Raw genomic sequence first — 23,267 nt, 5'->3', positions numbered from 1 at the left:
CATAAATAGGGGTATAGCTGGTAGAACTAGAATTAGCATCACTTCTGAAGTAGGTGTCGAAATTGTCGAGGAGACTGAAGATGAAGTAGAGGAAGGGAAGAATAGGGCAGGAGCGCTGGTGAGGAAAAGAGGTAGGGTGAGGGTTAGGAAGGAGGGCCCTACTCATAAGAGTTAACAGACTAAAAGTAGGTGGGTGAACGAACGAAAAACAATAGGATAAGTAGGAACGGATGGGAGCAGATGGAGGGGTAGCGTACGCAGGATAGGATAGGAGGAGCGAAAGAGGTTAGGAGGAGGAGGGATAGGCTAGTCGGAAGAAGTGGGTTTTAAAGGGAGCGCTTGAAGGAGTTAAGGGAATCATAAGCGTAAGCGTATACCTGTATGTGTCATGTATATCTTTACTGTCACCGTTTACTGTCACCAATTCAAATTCCCAGTATACGCAAGTATACCTGGCCAATAAAGCTGATTCTAATTTTAGAACGTTGTCTTTTTACTTCGTATACTGTATGTTTCTATAATCCCCAAATTACTGTGGTTTCTCTTCACAATGATGATTACACAAATTAACAATTATGCACACAGAGACAATTAAATATTGAAGCTTTAATAAAGAATCTTACAAAATACACATGAGAACTGTTAGTACACATTACATTGTAAAGCTAAGAATGGAATGTATGTGCTAAATACATGTTGGATCCACATTCTTAAGTGAAAGAAAACACTGCATTTTATAGTCAAAATCTGTAGGTCTTCTCTGTGGTTCTTTATATTTGTGAGTCATCTTATTTCCAAGGTAAGTAATGAGTTCACAACACTTCACAAACTGCTCCATCTTACATCTGTATTTGTTCCGAATATAATCTGACTTCCGTGGGTTGTAAGCTAGAAAGGCACAAATACTATTATTTGTTGAACACAAAAAATATAAAATTGCAATCGATTATGCTTACAGTATAAAGCAATCCAACATCAAACGCTACCAATAGATTTTGTATAGAACGTATATAAACTAATCTATATAAACTGACTTACAGTAACTCTGTGAATGTTCTTACCTTTTAGATGATAGGCAATGTACAGCAGCGCCGACTGCTTTACACTTAAAAATGGATACTTAGGCTTCAGACACCCTACATCATTTAATGCCTTTATTAGAGATGTGGCTGCTCCCTGGACAAACACAAACAAGATTGCTATGTCAGAAATATAAGGAGGTTATACATACATTTATTTATCTATTGTTTGCCTCTGTCAAATCAACAAACGTTAATATATTTGTCAGACTTTATTACTAAAAATTCACATCTTAGAACGCTGTCAGAACAGATCTGTTCAGACATGAAAATAGTGCATCTTTTCATGCCTAGCATTTCATTTACCATAAAAAATGAACTACTGTAGAAAGAAACCAGGAGCTGAGTAACAATAAAAAAACAGATAATACACTGAATTGTATTACTGTAAATACATTAGACCGATCCGGTTTGACATCTGATCCGATGCGCGGACCCATGCTCATCAGATGGGATCTGGAGGTTGGATTACCTTAGACTTGGACCCCCCTCCTGGCGGCGGGGAACAGGGTCGCATGCGATACATCACCTGTTAAAGGACCCCATGCAGGGTTGTATGGCCATATTGTACACTTATACGATACATTGCAGCAGTGTATAGCCATATTTAGAATCAGCTGCATTGTAATCCCAAAGGGACGGAGAATTTAGCTATCCCCAATAATCCACACATAGAAACACACTGATGCATACCTCCCAACATTCTGCATAAGAAATTTGGACTCTCTTTGCTTTTGGACTCTCTTTGCTTGTAGAAGGAATGCACATCCAAAAAGGTGTGGCCTATTGTGCACCAAATGCAGCTATGTTAATGTCATACTTGCTTGACACATCCATTGAGTTGCTACTATGGCACTCCCTGATTGGATCCCAGGTCTTCTAAGTAATAGAAGATAACAGGGGACCCGGCAGTTGGGGGGAAGAAACCCATGTAAATACATGGGTTCACTTCACTTGATCTGCTGCTGGGTAATTTGCGGTTTTTATTTTAACCCCTGGATGCCTATAGGGAATGAAGAGGACCGATGCATACTGGATATAGGTGAGTATTTTTTTATATATAGGTACCCTATGGATTCTACCGGAGAAGAGGATTGAAGTGCAACATGGGAATTTAGGTAAGTATATTTCAGTGTGAGTGGAGTGTGCCTGTATGTTTATTAACTTTTACTTTCAAGGTTTGTGTGTTTTTGTTATTATTTTAATATTTGTTTGGCTGTGGGACTACAGGTACCAGCGAGCCCTTTAATGTCCTGCATGCTGGTACTTATGGCATTCCAAGTACCTGAATGCAAGGGAAGTTTTCTGGACTTGTAGTTCCACAGTAAAAATGAATATACAATCTACTTACAAAATATTGCACAATATTTAATTTACTACACCGAAAAGCTATATCAACTCGGCACCAATTGCCAAGGAGTACCAGGGATAGCCCTGACCTTCTGCAATGGCCCTTGGGCGCCCTGCAGGGGGGATCCTTTTATTTGGTCCGCACTGCCTTAGGGGCCAGGGCTGACTAGTTGGGGATTTATTCCATGGTCACAGGGACCAATATAAACATGTCCCTGGTTGTGGCATTATCTTACTGACTAGTGGAGCCTGGTACTGGTTTTAAAAACATGGGGGACGTCTACGTCTTTTGTCCCCTGTAAATAGTAATCACTTTACCATGGGAAAATATGAACCACTGAGTTTGTCGATAACAAAATTAAGGATGTCTATGAGGAAGACATCCTTGAAATATCACCTCCATACTTTGGAAAGTGCGTATTGGAGGTAGTGTGGGGTTTGGGAAGAGCGTTAGTGAAAATTTTGCCTAGGCGCCAAGATGCCAAGATGCCTTACACTGTCTCTGGATCTGTTTCTGCTTAATTGTGGAAATTCACTTTTCTTGTTTTAATATTGAATATTGGAATTGTTTCCAGTGCTTAGGTTTTCTTTCCCATTCCCTTTTGAACATAATAGTAATGTCAGTGCTGGTGGCGCTCTGCATGCGGAGTGGCACATGAATTGCTCTGTCAGGTGCAATCTAGTGGTAGCTGGCCTTACACAGCACTTGAATTCCCCCCATAAGTAGTGATGGCCATTTATAATAAAAGATCATTTTCAAAATAGTAACCTGTTCCAGGTATCCAGATATTGGAAGAGATGTCAGCATGACAGGCTCCATCTTTGGAGGAAGTTTAGAGGGAAGCTTATGATTCCAATATTTCTCTGGAAATCTAGAAACAAAACATGGTTTTAATATTGAGATTCAAAATATGCATTTAGTTGACTTACTAACGCCCATTCTGCTATTTCACACATTGGCTGCTGATGTGCTATTTTTAATCTTAAAGCAGGTACTGGCACTTCCAAATTCTATAACCTCTGCCAATCACCTTTGTAGCTGACTGATTCTCTGTAGAAAGGAAGATCCAATGCAGGAAGACCAGCACTTTAACTTACAGATTTACATTTGTGTTCTTTTATTGGGTAATGTAGAAAAAAAATATTTAAATTACAATGTGTACTTTTTAATTGAATGCACTTGTTTGTTGTAAGGTGACTGCATCCAATGCACATATTTGAAATGTAAGTACAATAACTATGATATTATTAATGTCCTTGCAAAGGGTATGGATTTTATGGTCGACAGTCATTCAGTTGAAATCACTAGGTCGAAATACTGGAAGGTTGACAGGGGTCTAGGTCGACAAGTCGTTCGGTCGACACAAGCATTATGTCGACATTGTCTAGGTCGACAGTCAAAAGGTCAACATGGGTTTTTTCACAGTTTTGTACCCGAATGTAGACACGGTCGACATGGACACAGTTTTAAGTGAACTGCGTCCCCTCGCATGGCTCGCTGCACTCACCATGCTTCGGGCACAGTGTCTCGCTGTGTTTGGCACACAATTTTATTCTCCCACCACGCCATAGTGGATGGTAGACCATGTCGACCTAATGATTGTGTCGACCTGTCGACCTTGTGCCATGTCGACCTAGACCCCTGTTGATCTTCCAGTATGTCGACTGAGTGGTGTCAACCTAATGACTGTCGACCATCTTTAGTCGACCAACCAACCATATCCCCTTCCGAACAAGCAACTTAGCCACACAATTGTTTAACACTGTCTTGTGTGTATATTTAGGCCGATATACAATTAGCCATGGTTAACAAGGCTAATTAGGGAACCTGGGGCTATCCAATTAACCCCGATGTCGATGCTTATTGGGAATTTTGCTTTCTCTACCTCATGCAGGTGAAATCAAATCCCCAATACATGTCTATTTTTTTATGAGATGGGAGCAGCAAAAGTTTTTGACTTTTCATGGACCCTATGTGCTTTTGTGCAATACAGGACAAGTTGCAGTATACAATAAATGGGTTCTGATTGGATAGCCCAAAATGACCAGCAGCAATTTAACACGGCCAATAGGATCATTTCCTTAGATGGCTAAAGCAGTAGAGTTGCAGATTTTGGCCATTATGCACTACTGCTCTAAAACAGCAAGCCTGCACTACTGATATTCAAAGTTATGCTTAGTGTGCCAATTTTAGGCGTGTGTACAATACATTACTAAGTAAAAAACACATGGGGGGGAATTTACTAAGATGTGTATTCTACTTCACATGTGATATTGCTATGATAAACAAATCAGATCCTGTCTACTATATTCTAGAGAGTGCTAAATATCACATGTGCAGTACAATAAACATCTTAGTAAATTGCCCCCATAAAGTTGCACATCTTGTGTATTACTGTAAATGCCACAGCAGTATCCCACATGACAGCAACATGAAGGAGAAGCAAGCAGCATATTCTTACTTGTGATGCAGTCAGATCTGAGAGTATGGTACTTGGCTTCAGTGTCTCAGACAAGCCCAAAATTCATCTACCAAGGTAACAAGAAGCAGGGCTGCCATCAGAAATTGTGGGTCCCGGGACTGACAAAATAGGCAGGGCCCCCTTCCCTTTCTCGCACATCTGGAATCCCCCCCCCCCCCTTTGATGGCTGCCCTGACAAGCAGCAGCATTAGTGGGGATTGTAAATACAAAACATGATGATTTTTGAAGAGACAAAAAACAACTGGAGAATGTCTCTATGTGGTGCACCAGGAAAGACAAAAGAGTAAAATGTAACTTTTAATTGGATACTTGATAAAATTTAAGCGAAATAAAAGACACAATACATATACACATACACATACATGGACATTGAAATAAAAAGGATAATTAAATCCTCACAACGTGGGATCCCCCTGTCCCCTGCAAGTTTTATAATAAACTTTATTATTTATAAATGTGTTTATTATGATCTGAGGTTCAACTGGTTAATTCAGATACTACCAGTGTACATGTGTTGGTGCACAATTCTTCCTTTATGTAGGCGGTATTATTCTGGTGACAATCACCTAAATGGTACTGTTGTTGGTGGCTGCGTTAGTTGGTCTAAATTCAACATTTAATGTGGGCAAGCATAGCAAACAAATTTTGCCAATAAGTTGCCAAGATTGGTTGGTGTGTATGACACCCTCAAGAATACACGTGCTAATACACAATTCTACCTTTATCTGGGCGGTGTTATTATGGTGATAATCACCTAAATGATATATTAGCTAATAGCTGCGTTTGTTAATTCAAAGCTCAGTATACGCAAACATAACAGGCAATATTTGCCAGTAAATTGCCCAGATTGGTTAGTGTGTATAGCAATATTTCATGAGTAAGTGCTAATAATAGCCACAGGTAGCCACGAGTGCGGCACCCAATATTAGTATATGGGGCCGTAAATTTCAACAGTATATTGTGCTGCGGCGTGGTTAACTCGCCGGGAGACAGATAGAAGCTGTGTGGACGTCACACACAGCATACGTCTGCCGGGCAGACTCGTTGTACGGAAAAGCCGCTACCTATACCGCTAAGGAAAGAAAGCAGATCAAAATGCATTCAAGTGGGGTAAGGGGAGCAGGGGGAGAAGCCACGAAGTGTACAGTCGGCGTACGCTTCGCCTAGCAGCTTCGTCAGGACCAAAGGTCCTGACGAAGCTGCTAGGCGAAGCGTACGCCGACTGTACACTTCGTGGCTTCTCCCCCTGCTCCCCTTACCCCACTTGAATGCATTTTGATCTGCTTTCTTTCCTTAGCGGTATAGGTAGCGGCTTTTCCGTACAACGAGTCTGCCCGGCAGACGTATGCTGTGTGTGACGTCCACACAGCTTCTATCTGTCTCCCGGCGAGTTAACCACGCCGCAGCACAATATACTGTTGAAATTTACGGCCCCATATACTAATATTGGGTGCCGCACTCGTGGCTACCTGTGGCTATTATTAGCACTTACTCATGAAATATTGCTATACACACTAACCAATCTGGGCAATTTACTGGCAAATATTGCCTGTTATGTTTGCGTATACTGAGCTTTGAATTAACAAACGCAGCTATTAGCTAATATATCATTTAGGTGATTATCACCATAATAACACCGCCCAGATAAAGGTAGAATTGTGTATTAGCACGTGTATTCTTGAGGGTGTCATACACACCAACCAATCTTGGCAACTTATTGGCAAAATTTGTTTGCTATGCTTGCCCACATTAAATGTTGAATTTAGTCCAACTAACGCAGCCACCAACAACAGTACCATTTAGGTGATTGTCACCAGAATAATACCGCCTACATAAAGGAAGAATTGTGCACCAACACATGTACACTGGTAGTATCTGAATTAACCAGTTGAACCTCAGATCATAATAAACACATTTATAAATAATAAAGTTTATTATAAAACTTGCAGGGGACAGGGGGATCCCACGTTGTGAGGATTTAATTATCCTTTTTATTTCAATGTCCATGTATGTGTATGTGTATATGTATTGTGTCTTTTATTTCGCTTAAATTTTATCAAGTATCCAATTAAAAGTTACATTTTACTCTTTTGTCTTTCCTGGTGCACCACATAGAGACATTCTCCAGTTGTTTTTTGTCTCTTCAAAAATCATCATGTTTTGCTTTAACCAATTAATGTCCAGTGGTAGCACACCCTTTTGGTAATGGTATATGTTCTAAATAAATATCCAATGCAAGGGGCCACCTAAGAATTCATTAAAGATTTATGACCTGTGCGATTAACACCCCCCTCTTTCGGGATTGTAAATACAACATGGGGGTGAGGGGGCTGAAAGACCGTTTACTTTCTGAATGAAAATAAAAATACCCCATCGGAAACGGATCTACAGCCTTCGGAGAGCACAAGCTGAAAATGTATGAAGCTGCAAATACAACTGTTTTACTTTACAAAGAGCCCTGTTGCTTACATTTTAGGCTATCAACAGTTACAGTATAAACAGTGTACAGGGTATCCTTATATAAAATTACCTCATAAACCTCTGCAGATTTTCTTCACTTTTTAATATATAAATATTATCTCTGTATTCTACAGCATGTTCAATGTGACCAGCAACAAGGGCCTCGTACCTTGGGAGAAAATATAAACACATCCAAACAAATTACTTTACACAACATGCTTAGCACCATGACGGTTTTGGATACACTAAATGACAGGGGCCACAGATCCTGATATTGCTTGTACACCGATGTGATATCGACCACTGATATCGTGCAGTGATGTCACCACGACCCACTGAACAGGTAGATATTTGGCTATGAAGACAAATTGCCCTGTATGTTCAGAAGATATCAATCGTTGTTAACCAAGCATGATATTGCCCCTTTCTGAGCGATATTGTTCACAATATCCTCTAGTGTGTATGGGGCTTAACACGCTAGGCCAGTATGAAAATAAATGCTCCTACATAACATGTTTTGGAGGCTCACACAATCATCCCCAGCATTCTATGTGTGCATGCACATGGGAATAGGGGAGTGGCCACATATCTTAGGGACCTGCATCACAGGGGTGTTCCAAGCATGTGCAGATCATTGGGAAGTGGAATTACCCGGCTATGCCTTCAGGCAGCTGGATCAGACCATCAGCCATTCTGGCTTATGCCAGAAGCTCCAGATGGTCAGTCCACCCCTGTGCACCTTCAGGGCTGGATTAAGGGCATAATGGGCCTGGAGATGGAAATTTCCAAGATGCTCAGATCTTGTCGTGGAACAATCACAGTTCTATGCAAGATGTCCCTGGGTCAGATTCCCTGCATGGTGATATTCTGCTGTCTGAATTATGAGGGTTATTCAAATCTGATTGCTGGGCTGCCAATTTGCAGAGCCCTGTGATCAGGTAATCGCTGCCCAGCCAGAGTAAGATTCCACTATGTGCAAGGCATGCCTGCGAAAAGCTTTTGAAAATATTGCAAGCTGCAAATCCATACGCAACCGATCACCATCTAATGATGTTTCCACTGTATGCAATCTGTGCGTAGTCCAGGGCCTACTCGGCCAAGTGCGACGGAACCAGGCTGATCGGGGCCAGAGCTGACGTCACATATCCTCCCTGAAAACACTTGGGAATGCCTGCGTTTTCTCAGACACCCCCAGTAAATGGCCAGGTGACACCCACAAACTCTAACTACCTGGCAATCAAGTTGCGAACGGCCATCGATAATTTTAATGCAGGATGGCTTTGTGCATGCGTACTGCGAGCTGTACGTATGTGCAGACGATTATTACCAAACCTGCAGATCTGCAGCCATGCAATCATTTTTTAATGACCCCCTATGTCAGTGGTTACCAAACTTTTGGGAATCACGGCATCCTGGAGTATCAGAATTGTTATCACAGCACACCTAGGGTAAAAGTTTATTTAGTAAATTGTGTTTATATGTCATCCTTAGATTTAATTATGCAGGGCGGGATGTTCTAACATCTGCAGCCCTGTATCGCCGGGCTTCGCATTATTAATGACCGCATATTCTCCTTGCGGTGCGGCGCCGATGCTGGACTTCCGGGTCTGTTACCCGGGAGTCCATCTGCGCATGACGGATCCCTCACACAGCGCTGAGGTAAGAAGCCCATAGGCTTCTGCAGGGAATCGCCAGCTTTTTCTGGCGATTCCCTCCGCATCGCTGCCACTGCGGAGGAGCAATAGAGCGTGCAGAAATGCGGTAAAAACCCAGATAACGGGGTTTTTACCACATTTCTGTGTTAGAGAATTGACACCCGCAGTGAGAGACAGGATTCACTTCAGTTCATCATTATAATTGGCAGTTACCAGCACTGGTTTTGCCTACTAAAATGACCATAAATAATTTGCATTGGTCCTGCACCACCAAACCAAGGCACCCCTGTAATGGTCCCGAGGCTCCCCAGGGTGCCTTGGCACACAGTTTGGGAATTACTTCCCTATGTACTTTAGGAAGCCATCTGCTTTTCATCTTGGAAACATCATAATCTATTTTGGAATACCAATGGATTATACGTAAACAGCAACTGTGTTTCTCTAGAAGATAGGCAGTCCAGCCACCCACTTGATCTTAACAGAAGGAGAACGGCTTTTCTCTCACCACTCATTTATTATCTGATGGCTGTGTTTGGCTTTACTTTACCAGATTTCTGTTTATCCCATTTTTTTTATTGTCTTTCAACATTAGAATTTTTGACTTTCCTCTCCCTATTGGTTTTTACTTTGTCTTTCTTTTTTCCTGTCATTTCCCTTGTTCCTCAACATGCTACTGTTTTAATAATACACTGTTTGTGTCTTTTTCACATGTAATTATCAATACCCTGCTTGTTGTAATCCAGAACTTACAAAGTGAGAGATTTGCTGAGAAATCTCCAGTTTTTTTAAAGCGGCAATCATTTACACTTCAAACTCAAACTGGTTTTGCAGTGTAAATGATTGCGGCTTTAAAAAAACTGGAGATTTCTCAACAAATCTCTCACTTTCTGAATCTCTCATCCTATTAAATCTCACCCACAGTGTCATTTATATCTGTTTTTCATATGTATATTTTGTATATATGAAACCCGTTTTTTTTTATTTAATTTTAAAAACAAAAAAACAAATCACTAGGCTTTATTTCAAGTTTTACAAATTCAGATCAGTAAAATTCTTTATCAAGCATTGTTTATGTATAATTTGGTCTACATGGTTTAATAAAGGATACAAGTGATTTGCTTTTGCAATAGAAAGCTTGCAAATAATCGCCAGTGCTTATGTATTATATCAGTTTGGCGTGCCGTTATTTTGGTTTGTGTGGGTGCACATACAACTTAGATACAGTGTATTAGTCTGCATACCTCTTTTTCCCATCCACGTAGGCAACTGGACAATAACCTTTCATCTCTGCTTTTTGGGGGAATTTAGACTTTACTTCAGCTACTGTTAACTTCTTTGGTAGCATTTCAGGAGGAGGCAAAGGACGTGGTGCTAACGGAGGCACATATAATTCTGGATCTTGCAAGAAAGCCTGTAAGCAAACAGCAATATACATTATTGCCTCTATAAAGTGCTGATATATTATACAGGCCATATATCTACTGGCCCAACTTCCTATTCTATTAATCTGATCCACCGGTCAGCTATCAGACAGTGGAAAGGGGAAATTCGGCCATGTCAGCATCCCAGACTCGCCATTCTAATGCATTTTTTGTTTGAATTGCCAAGTCGTGGAAATCCAACTGTTGGATTTATCAGATCTCTCCAACATCGGCAGAACAGAGATTTGTCCTGATTTCTGCCAGATGTATATGGACCCCTTATGCTTTGTAATCTTGTAATATGTCAAATATATGAAAAAGAACACTCATGGCTTGGCTTAATACACAGGTGACTACTACAGTGATGCCCACTAAATACATTTGGACCTGGACAAACCATGCTGCAATGCCAATACATTTTTATTTAGCATATAGGGGAATTACTGGCTGATTTTTTTTCATGTAGCCCACAATTGCTGGACAGCTTTATTTTTACACTGCAATCTAGTGAGTGAGTTTATACATGCCCATTTCTAAACTAAGGCAGGGTACACATTAGGGTGATGTGAGTCCCAGCTGACATCATAATGGTATGATATATTATGCCACTGTACACACTGAGCGAATGGTGGATGACTGAGACATATTGTTACCCGCCACATATAGCTGTATGCCTTTGTTTACTGGGTCATCCCACTGTGTGTACAATGCACCAGATAGAGTGATCCATGGAACAACCTGTGGTAGAAAGCAATCAGCTGTACATGCAATGCGATCCAATTCAAGTTGGAAAGTTATACCTGCCGATTTATCACCTAATACAGTGGTTCTCATACTCAATTCTCAGGACACCACACAGGTCACATTTTCCAGGTCACCTGGAAGGAAGCACTGTGTATCGCCAACTGTCACATTTTAAAAATGGACAGGTGATCTGGGAAACATGAACTGTGTTGGTTCCTGAGGACCAAGTTTGAGAACCTGTGGCTAATGTGTATCCAGGGTAATTTTAAATCTGCAACACATGCAGTGCAACATGGCATTGTAAAGGTACTTCTTTTTTTGGTACTTATGTTAGTTGGGCGCCCGTTATGTAGTTTGCGTAGTGGTGTATTGAGAATACCAATACACCACTATGCTGGCTAGGTACACTACGTAACTTACGCAAATTACGTAAGTTATGTAAATTACGTAACTGGAGCCCTGCTAATACATAAAGGATCATATGCCCACTATCCACATCATACCCCCAGTGTCCACGTGGGTGTGGAGTTAATTTCAGAAAGTGTGGCGAGCCACCAAGCCCGAAGCGTGGCGAGCGTAGCATCACATGGTTTCCCTGATCCCCCAGCGGCACTACGCTAATAGCATAGTAAGCAGCAAGTGTCATGGCAGCCGCGATGAGTCCCGGAGGCGCGGGTGACATCTGGATGGTAAGTATAATGACACACACACACTACATACACACTACACACACACACACACAACACCCACTAACAGGATCATATCCCCACTATCCACGTCATACCCCCAGAAAGTGTGGCGAGCGCAGGGAGCCACCGAGCCCGAAGCAGATGAGCGGCTTTCAGGATGGCTTTGCATAGCTCAGCGCTATGCAAACCCATCCTCCCCCCCGCCCCCCCCTCCGTCGGTGTCGGGCAGGGGGAAAGCCGCTCAGTGTGTATGCACTTAGTGGCTTTCCCCGCAGCGATGATTGGCATCATCGCTGTTCATACACGCTGGGCATAGTCGCCTGGTGTGTATGGACCTTAAGTATTAATGGTAAATTGTGGTTATGTAGGATTTTCTAGCAATAATATAAGTAGCAACAGTTTACTGATATTCTTTACGGTTGCCAAATTGTGTTAAATAGACAATTTTGCTAAATACAGTAATGTAATTCAGAACATCTTCAGAAAAGTTATGCTTTGATGGAAATAACAAAATGAATACATGCTTTAATGTAATAAGAACATGTTATACTATAATTACAACATTTTAAAGCATGCAGTTACTTCTACTGGTAAATGTATGATAATAAAGCCAACTTACCTCCAGCTCTGTTTGTGAAGCCATTTTGTAGTAGTGTCCACGGAATTCAGCTGCAAACTGCAAGGATGATGTTACAGAACAATCAACCAGCTCTCCCCTCTGTGCCAGACTCACAGGGCAGTATTGTGCAAACTCTCCCAGCCGAGACAGCAGCTCTTGGGGGGTGATGCAGAAGTCAACAATAGCAGCAGCTTTACCTATTCAGACCATAAGTAAAAACATTACTAACTGTGATAGTAATAAAATAGCATCAGCAAGTCATGGAATTCAGGTATAAATGTTATTTTTCGTCTGGATCAATACATCAAGGGAATGTCATATAACTACAAATAATAATATTCAGTTAATATATCCACAATTTGTTGTTTTCTTTTCCATGCACACTTGCTACTGAATAAATATATTGGGGAATATGTCATATGGTCCGATGTTTGGGATGCTGGCCCAGCTCAGATGATTATTTTTACAGTTGCAATCATTTACATCCAGATTGGTTTTGCCTTGTAAATGATTGCCACTTTTAAAAAACATGTCCAAGATCAGCCAGGATCACCTTTACCATGTGCCCCAATATGTCGCTGCTTGAATCTATGACCTGGACTCTCTATCGTAAACTATCTTTGCCTACACAACTTTGAATATATACAGTACTACTAAGTTCTATGTCTGATTGTTATTATCTCGGTATGGATGGTATGATATGATTTCTTATTTACATGATATAGAGGACCTGAGGCGCTTCCCCTATGTCCCTCCATACACACACCCCCCCCCCCCCCGCCCCTTTATTCCTTCTAGATTTCATTTTCTCATTTGTTTATTTATTTTATCCTTATTATTATTAATTTATATGTTTGGTGTTTTAACCAATATAGCAAATGTATTGCTACCCTTTTTACATTATAGGTTACCTGTCGCCACCCAAAGGGAATTCGAAAAACCCCTATTACAGCTTCATATGTGTGTCTTCACCTTACCTATTCTATGCTTTTTGTAATTATGAGAGCGATGTCTGTATTGCAATTGTGAAGACTAACGTTTTATTAATTCCTCTTCATGTAACAACTTGTAACCTAACTGAACCACCTTTCAACATAATGTACCGATTTGTATTCCTTGTTTTTTTGTACCGATTTGTATTCCTTGTTTTTCGGTATTGCTTCATTTAAAAGGAAAAAAAACCTAATAAATATTAGAGATGTGCGGGCTCGGATTTCAGAGATCCGAGCCCCCACGGACGTCATCATTCCGAGCCCGATTCCGAGCAGTGCGCGGAGATTCCCGCCTGACTCGGGTCCGTCCGCGTGATTAGAACGTCATCTCCCGGCGTCGGATTTCACGAGGCTTTATAAGCGGCTGCCGCGCCCGCCATCTTCACTCCATTCAAGTAGTCGGTTGGGAGAGGGTGTGTTGGTGCTGCTGCTGGGGCTTAAACTTGAGGTTGACCTTGAGCACAATATTTTGCAATCGCTGGTGCTGTCTCTCAGTGCTGCTGTGTAGTCTAACTGTGTACTTGTAGTACTACTACTGTCTCCTCTGTGCGGTCTACCTCTGGTGTGCTGTAATTAATTATTTTATTCGCTGGGGCTGTCTCCCTCAGTGCTGGTGTGTACTCTGTTCTCCTCTGCTTAGGAGAACAGTCTAAGGGGGAAATTTACTAAAGGAAATTTGTAAAAAAATAGGTGTATTTGTATCCAGAAATACAATTATTTTTTACATTTACTATCCCGAAAATATGGCAATTTGTATCCGTATGGATGTTCTATCAATACGAATATGAATTGCCGTATTTTTGGGATAGTAAATGTCAAAAATAAGTGTATTTCTGGATACAAATACACCAATTTTTTTTACAAATTTCCTTTAGTAAATTTCCCCCTAACTGTGTACCTTTAGTACTACTGTCTCCTCTGTGCTGGGGCCTACCTCTGGTGCTGTGCTGTGCAGGCTGTAATATTATATTATATATTGAATAATTAATTAATTATATTATATAGTCCACTGGTGCTGCCTGCACTGAATCTGCCAGTATTATTTAGTTACTCAGTCCACTGTTGCCACTGACAGTGCTACTGCCTACCTAGTGTACCTACCTAGTACATACTAGGCTGCTACAGGTATATCTAATTTAATTCAAAAATAATACTTGTGCTGTGTGGGACTGTAAAAAATAATTACATGCTGCTGGTGCACTGATGTGTGCCACTGCCAAGCAGTACCTAATAATTAATTATTATAAATTCTGCTGGTGCACAATAGTAGTATTGCTGACGTATCTATCTACCTGTCTTGTGCCTAGTAGTACTGTCTTATCTACCTGTCTGGTGCCTAGTACTGCCATATCTCCTGTCTGGTCTGGGGCTCACTGCCTAATACTGGCGTACCTGTGTGGTCTGGGGCTCACTGCCTAATAAATACTGCCGTATATCTACCTGTGTGGTCTGGGGCTCACTGCCTAATAAATACTGCCGTATATCTACCTTTGTGGTCTGGGGCTCTCTGCCTAATACTGCCGTACCTGTGTGATCTGTGGCTCACTGCCTAATACTGCCGTATCTACCGTCTGGTCTGGGGCTCACTGCCTAATAAATAAAATACTGCCGTATATCTACCTGTGTGGTCTGGGGCTCACTACCTAATAAGTAAAATACTGCCGTATATCTACCTGTGTGGTCTGGGGCTCACTGCCTAATACTGCTGTATCTACTGTCTGGTCTGGGGCTCACTGCCTAATAAATAAATACTGCCGTATATCTACCTTTGTGGTCTGGGGCTCACTGCCTAATACTGCCGTACCTGTGTGGTCTGGGGCTCACTGCCTAATAAATACTGCCATATATCTACCTTTGTGGTCTGGGGCTCTCTGCCTAATAAATAAAATACTGCCGTATATCTACCTTTGTGGTCTGGGTCTCTCTGCCAAATACTGCCGTACCTGTGTGGTTTGTGGCTCACTGCCTAATACTGCCGTATCTACCGTCTGGCCTGGGGCTCACTGCCTAATAAATACTGCCGTATATCTACCTTTGTGGTCTGGGGCTCACTGCCTAATAAATAAAATACTGCCGTATATCTACCTGTGTGGTCTGGGGCTCACTGCCTAAAACTGCTGTATCTACTGTCTGGTCTGGGGCTCACTGTCTAATAAATACTGCCGTATATCTACCTTTGTGGTCTGGGGCTCACTGCCTAATACTGCCGTACCTGTCTGGTCTGGGACTCACTGCCTAATACTGCCGTATCTACCGTCTGGTCTGGGGCTCACTGCCTAATAAATACTGCCATATATCTACCTTTGTGGTCTGGGGCTCACTGCCTAATAAATACTGCCGTATATCTACCTTTGTGGTCTGGGGCTCACTGCCTAATACTGTCGTACCTGTGTGTGTGGTCTGGGGATCACTGCCTAATAAATACTGCCGTATATCTACCTTTGTGGTCTGGGGCTCACTGCCTAATACTGTCGTACCTGTGTGGTCTGGGGCTCACTGCCTAATAAATACTGCCGTATATCTACCTTTGTGGTCTGGAGCTCTCTGCCTAATAAATAAAATACTGCCGTATATCTACCTTTGTGGTCTGGGGCTCTCTGTCTAATACTGCCGTACCTGTCTGGTCTGGGGCTCACTGCCTAATACTGCCGTATCTACTGTCTGGTCTGGGGCTCACTGCCTAATAAATACTGCCATATATCTACCTTTGTGGTCTGGGGCTCACTGCCTAATAAATACTGCCGTATATCTACCTTTGTGGTCTGGGGCTCACTGCCTAATACTGCCGTACCTGTGTGGTCTGGGGCTCACTGCCTAATAAATACTGCCGTATATCTACCTTTGTGGTCTGGGGCTCTCTGCCTAATACTGCTGTACCTGTGTGGTCTGTGGCTCACTGCCTAATACTGCCGTATCTACCGTCTGGTCTGGGGCTCACTGCCTAATAAATAAAATACTGCCGTATATCTACCTGTGTGGTCTGGGGCTCACTGCCTAATAAATAAAATACTGCCGTATATCTACCTGTGTGGTCTGGGGCTCACTGCCTAATACTGCTGTATCTACTGTCTGGTCTGGGGCTCACTGCCTAATAAATAAATACTGCCGTATATCTACCTTTGTGGACTGGGGCTCACTGCCTAATACTGTCGTACCTGTGTGGTCTGGGGCTCACTGCCTAATAAATACTGCCGTATATCTACCTTTGTGGTCTGGAGCTCTCTGCCTAATAAATAAAATACTGCCGTATATCTACCTTTGTGGTCTGGGGCTCTCTGTCTAATACTGCCGTACCTGTGTGGTCTGTGGCTCACTGCCTAATACTGCCGTATCTACCGTCTGGTCTGGGGCTCACTGCCTAATAAATACTGCCATATATCTACCTTTGTGGTCTGGGGCTCACTGCCTAATAAATAAAATACTGCCGTATATCTACCTGTGTGGTCTGGGGCTCACTGCCTAATACATAAAATACTGCCGTATATCTACCTGTGTGGTCTGGGGCTCACTGCCTAATACTGCTGTATCTACTGTCTGGTCTGGGGCTCACTACCTAATAAATACTGCCGTATATCTACCTTTGTGGTCTGGGGCTCACTGCCTAATACTGCCGTACCTGTCTGGTCTGGGGCTCACTGCCTAATACTGCCGTATCTAACGTCTGGTCTGGGGCTCACTGCCTAATAAATACTGCCATATATCTACCTTTGTGGTCTGTGGCTCACTGCCTAATAAATAAAATACTGCCGTATATCTACCTGTGTGGTCTGGGGCTCACTGCCTAATAAATAAAATACTGCCATATATCTACCTGTGTGGTCTGGGGCTCACTGCCTAATACTGCCGTATCTACTGTCTGGTCTGGGGCTCACTGCCTAATAAATAAAATACTGCCGTATATCTATCTACCTGTGTGGTCTGGGGCTCACTGCCTAATACTGCTGTATCTAATGTCTGGTCTGGGGCTCATTGCCTAATAAATACTGCCGTATATCTACCTTTGTGGTCTGTGGCTCACTGCCTAATACTGCCGTACCTGTGTGGTCTGGGGTTCACTGCCTAATACTGCTGTATCTGTATAACTGCCCGCTGGTGCATACTCACTGACATTTATTAATTGCACTCCAGTGGCGCTGTTCTGTGACATAACTCCACAATAATAATGGAGATCCAAAATATGGAGGTTAACAAACAAAGGAAAGATGAAGATCCACTTCCTCATAGTTCTGAAGCTGCTGCCACTAGTCATGACATAGACGATGAAATGCCAACAACGTTGTCTGCACGGGGCGCCGCACGGCTTGTCCGCCTCTGAAACAGCCAGGGCGCCCGGCAGTCTCCCCCCAACCCACCCCCCCCCCACCAAAACCCTGTAGCCGCCGCAGCCGCAGCTACCATAGCCGCCGCAGCCGCCGCCGACTACACGCTGGAGAGGGGAGGGGAACGCATCGTGCGTCTCTCCGTCCCCTCGCTCAAGTCACTGGGCTGCCGCTGTCAGCCAATCAGATCTCGGGCGCGAGATATGAATGGCTGACGGCTCAGCTCAGGTACACACACTGAAGGGGAAGGAGAGAGGCAGGATGCGCTCCCCTCCCCTCGGAAGCAGCATGGAAAACGAAAAAGTGAGTTTGGCACTGTGGGGGCATATATTTGTGGCACTGTGGGGGCATATGTGTAGCACTGTGGGGGCATATATTTGTGGCACTGTGGGGGCATATGTGTAGCACTGTGGGGGCATATATTTGTGGCACTGTGGGGGCATATGTGTAGCACTGTGGGGGCATATATTTGTGGCACTGTGGGGGCATATATTTGTGGCACTGTGGGGGCATATATTTCTGTCACTGGGGGCATGTGTGGCACTGTGGGGGCATATATTTGTGGCACTGTGGGGGCATATATTTCTGTCACTGGTTGCATATGTGTGGCACTGTGGGGGCATATATTTCTGTCACGGGGCATATGTGTGGCACTGTGGGGGCATATATTTCTGTCACTGGGGGCATATATTTGTGGCACTGGGGGCATATATTTGTGGCACTGTGGGGGCATATGTGTAGCACTGTGGGGGCATATATTTGTGTCACTGTGGGGGCATATGTGTAGCACTGTGGGGGCATATATTTGTGTCACTGTGGGGGCATATGTGTGGCACTGTGGGGGCATATGTGTGGCGCTGTGGGGGCATATCTGGCACTGTGGGGGCATATCTGGCACTGTGGGGGCATATCTGGCACTGTGGGGGCATATTAGTAAACGGCATCAGTTGTGCGGCAGCGGCACATGGGGCATAATGTGTAATGGGCATTACGATGTGTGGAGTATTGTGTAATTGCCATCACAGCGTGGGGTCTAATGGGCATCTTGGTGTGCGGTGTAATGTGTAATTGTCATCATGGTGTGCGGCGTAATATGTAATCGTCATCACAGTGTACGGCGTAATGTGTAATTGGCATCACGGATAAATAGTGTATAATTATTTAAGTAGCCTGTCATTGTTTGGCCTTGATCTGTGAGGCGTACTAGGTCACTGTGTGTGGCCTTCAGCCGGCCAACCTAAGTGCGGGAGGACAATAACAATTCCTGCAGCAACCAATGTCTGGTCATGCAGGTTGCAAAAGTGTGATATAAGGTAATTGTTTTCCTGCTAGACCACGCCTCACATTAAGCCACACCCCTTTTAAAATTAAGCCACACTCCCTATTTCGGCGCGCGCCTACGGCGCGCGTAATTTCTATTAACCCATGTTATGTATTGGGGGGGGGGGGCGCATTTTTTTTTCTTCGCCCTAGGAGCTAAATTGTCTAGAAACGGCCCTGGTTGTCTGCCACGGCCGATGCCCAGTGTGAAAGCAGAGGGCATGTACAATCGAAACCAAACTTCCGTAAAAGGAATAAAAATATGAAATGTAAATCGTTGGAAGAGAAACTTAAACTTGGCAATATGCCATTTACGACACGGAGTGGCATGGAACGGCTAAGGCCATGGCCTAACTTCATGACTCGTGGTGCAGCTTCAGATAACGAGGAAAGTCCTCCTCCTCCTCTCTCCCCGCCCAATAGGAAATTAAAGAGAGTTAGGCTGACACCGACTCAAAAAAGTCTGAAAAAATTTCAGAAAAAAACCCAGAAAAAAATTCAGAAAATAAATCTGGAAAAAACTCATCCTTCTAAAGACATATCCCAAATCCCCACGGAGAGTCCTAGGGTGGCGGTGGTTGTGATGCCGGACCTTCCCATCACTGTACGTGAAGAGGTGGCTCCTTCCACCCTTTGCAGTACGCCCTCTGCATATGCTGGAAGGATCACCCACAGTCTAGTTCCAGATTTTATTAGTGAAGGTGATGTTGTACACCAGGAGGAGGATATTGATGTAGCTGGCACTGAGGAGGAAGTTGTCGAGGAGGATGGAGACTTGGTTTGCTTAAATGACGCACCAGGGGGGAATGAAGCACCTGTGGGGGAAAAAATTGTTGTCCATGGGACGAAAAAGCCCATCGTCAAGCCTAGACAAAGGACCAATAAATCCACCTCTGCGGTCTGGAATTTTTTTTATCCGCATCCGGACAACAAAAGTATTGTATTTGTAGCTTATGTAAAACTCCAATAAGCAGGGGTAAGGATCTTGCCCACCTAGGGACAACCTCCCTTCAACGTCACCTAAAGACGCGTCATGGTTCAGTGTTTAGTCCAGAAAGTGCGGCTAGCAGTCCAGCGACACCTAAATCACTTGATCCTCCTTTTGGAGCCAAGTGCCTGAAAAGCACACCACCAACTCCCTCCTCTACAAATTCCTCCTCGATCCGGATAGGGGGGAGTCCTGCAGTCCATCTCACCTGCATGAATGACTCCATAGATTCCTCCGGAGGATCCTGCGGTAAGACCGCTACGTCTTTCACTAAGCAATTGACCGTCCAACAGTCGTTTTCCATGATACGACAGCAGTCATCCTATGGCAAAGCGGATAACTGCGGCCTTGACAGCTATGTTGGTGTTAGACGTGCGTCCGGTGTCCGCCATAAATGGAGTGGGATTTAAACGGTTGATGCAGGTATTGTGTCCCCGGTACCAAATCCCGTCTAGATTCCACTTCACTAGGCAGGTGATACCCGCGATGTACAGGGAAGTCAGAAAAAGTGTCCTCAGTGCCCTGAAAAATGCGGCTGTACCCACTGTACACTTAACTACAGACATGTGGACAAGTGGATCAGGGCAAACTAAGGACTATATGACTGTGACAGCCCACTGGGTAGATGCATCGCCTTCCGCAGCAGCAGCAGCACAATGCCGACAACCTCTTAGAGAAACTGAGGGAAATCATCTCCCTGTGGCTTACCCCCCTTAGACTCTCCTGGGGATTTGTGGTGTCGGACAACGCCAGTAACATTGTGCGGGCATTAAACATGGGCAATTTCCAGCACGTGCCATGTTTTGCCCACACAATAAATTTGGTTGTGCAGCATTTCATAAAAAATGACAGGAGTGTGCAGGAGATGCTTGCGGTGGCACGCAAAATTTGCGGACACTTTCGGCATTCTGCCACTGCCTGCCGAAGGCTGGAGTGGGAGCAAAAACTCCGCAACCTGCCCTGACATCAGCTGAAACAAGAGGTGGTGACGCGCTGGAACTCCACCCTCTATATGCTGCAGAGGATGGAGGAGCAGCAAAAGGCCATTCAAGCCTACACGGCCACCTACGACATAGGCAGAGGAGCAGGGCTGCACCTGACTCAAGCGCAGTGGAGGCTGATTTCCGTGTTGTGCAAGGTTCTCCAGCCGTTTGAAGTAGCCACACGTGAAGTCAGTTCCGACACTGCCTGCATTAGTCAGGTGATTCCCCTGATCAGGCTGTTACAAAAGCAGCTGGAGAAAGTGAAGGAGGAGCTAAAGCGGAGCGATTCCGCAAAGCATGTCGCTATTGTGGATGAAGCCCTCCATACGCTTTGCCAGGATACGAGGGTGGTCAGTCTGTTAAAGTCAGAGGAATACATTTTGGCCACAGTGCTCGATCCTCGGTTTAAAGCGTATGTTGTGTCTCTGTTTCCGGCGGACACAAGTCTACAAAGGTGCAAAGACCTGCTGGTCAGGAGATTGACATCTGAAGGGGACCGTGACACGGCCCCAGCTCCTCCTTCATTTTCTCCCACACCTGTGCCTGTGAGGAAACAGCTGCGATATCCCACACAACCCGCTGGCGGGGATGCAGGGCAGGCAGGAGGGAGTTTGGACATCTGGTCCGGACTCAAGGACCTGCCAACGATTGCTGACATGTCTACTGTCGGTGCATTGGATGCTGTCAACATTGAAAAAATGGTGGATGATTACTTTGGTGACAGCATCCAAGTAGGCATGTCAGACAGTCCTTACCTGTACTGGCAGGAAAAAAAGGCAGTTTGGAAACCCCTGTACAAACTGGCTCTATTTTACCTGAGTTGTCCCCCCCTCCAGTGTGTACTCCGAAAGAGTATTCAGTGCAGCGGGGAACCTGGTCAGTGAGCGGCGAAGGAGGTTGCTTCCGAAAAATGTTGAGAAAATGATGTTTATAAAAATGAATTATCACTTATTCAATGAAGACCAGGAATTGCCTCCAGAGATTATAATGGGACCTGTGATTGTGGAGTCCAGCGGGGACGAATTGATAATTTCTGAAAATGAGGAAGTACACACTGAAGGGCGCCAGGAATCAGAGGAGGAGGAGGAGGATGATAATGAATGACGATGACATCTTGTTGCTGTAGAGCCAGTTTATACAGGGAGATATTATGAATTGTTTTTTTGGTGTGGGGGCCCAAACAAACCAATCTTTTTAGCCACAGTTTTGTAGGCCCTGTCGCTGAAATGTTTGGTTTGTTAAAGTGTGCATGTCCTATTTTCGCAACATTATTCCTACTGCTGAGAGTCATTCATATGTGGGACTTGTCTTTTCAATGCATACAACTGTTTGCATTCCACTTGATTGCTGCACCTTCATGGGTGAAAAATGGAATGTGATCTCCCTGACCTGGGGGAGTCAGGGCTGGGGCAGGAAGGCTGCAATTACACTTCTTTTTGGGCGGCTAAACTTTTTTGTGGGCGGCTGCAATGAAACTTCTTTTTGGGTGGCTAAACTGTTTTGTGGGCGGCTGCAATCACACTTCTTTTTGGGCGGCTAAACTTTTTTGTGGGCGGCTGCAATGAAACTTCTTTTTGGGCGGCTATACTGTTTTGTGGGCGGCTGCAATTACACTTCTTTGTGGGCAGCTGCAATTACACTTCATTTTGGGCGGCTGCATTTACACTTCTTTGGGGGTGGCTGCAATTACACTTCTTTGGGGGCGGCTGCAATTATACTTCTTTTTGGGCGGCTAAACTTTTTGGTGGGTGGCTGCAATTAAACTTCTTTGTGGGCGGCTGCAATTACACTTCTTTTTGGGCGCCTAAACTTTTTTGTGGGCAGCTGCAATTAAACTTCTTTGTGGGCGGCTGCAATTACACTTCTTTTTGGGCGGCTGCAATTAAACTTCTTTGGGGCGGCTGCAATTACACTTCTTTTTGGGCGGCTGCAATTACACATCTTTGGGGGCGGCTGCAATTACACTTCTTTGGGGGCGGCTGCAATTAAACTTCTTTTTGGGTGGCTAAACTTTTTTTTACCTGTCTGGTCTGGTGCCCACTGCTGAGAGTCATTCGTATGAGGGACTTGTCTTTGAAATGCATATAACTGTTTGCATTCCACTGATTGCTGCACCAATCGCCCACTGCTCCTCGGCTGCACTGTGTAAACAGTGCACAATCAAG

General features: G+C 44.0%; 1 protein-coding gene across 3 annotated transcripts in view; it reads right to left on the bottom strand.

Moving 5' to 3' along the window:
- Positions 1–591: 591 nt before the first annotated feature.
- Positions 592–23,267, bottom strand: part of AK9 (adenylate kinase 9) — a 119,793-nt gene continuing 97,117 nt past the window's right edge. For all 3 annotated transcript variants that reach the window (XM_083176912.1, XM_083176910.1, XM_083176911.1), the window contains exons 34-39: positions 12,501–12,697; positions 10,269–10,438; positions 7,443–7,541; positions 3,199–3,301; positions 1,062–1,176; positions 592–888 (exon numbers count right to left, since the gene is read on the bottom strand). In XM_083176912.1, the coding sequence (XP_083033038.1) occupies positions 686–888; positions 1,062–1,176; positions 3,199–3,301; positions 7,443–7,541; positions 10,269–10,438; positions 12,501–12,697 (887 nt within the window). In that variant the 3' untranslated portion in view covers positions 592–685. The remainder of the gene's footprint in view (positions 889–1,061; positions 1,177–3,198; positions 3,302–7,442; positions 7,542–10,268; positions 10,439–12,500; positions 12,698–23,267) is intronic.

The sequence above is a fragment of the Crinia signifera genome, chromosome 3 (assembly GCF_055691185.1).
Source record: "Crinia signifera chromosome 3, ASM5569118v1, whole genome shotgun sequence".
Taxonomy (NCBI): Eukaryota; Metazoa; Chordata; class Amphibia; order Anura; family Myobatrachidae; genus Crinia; species Crinia signifera.
Note: the sequence above shows the minus strand (reverse complement) of the source record. Positions and strands in the feature narration are given on the sequence as shown.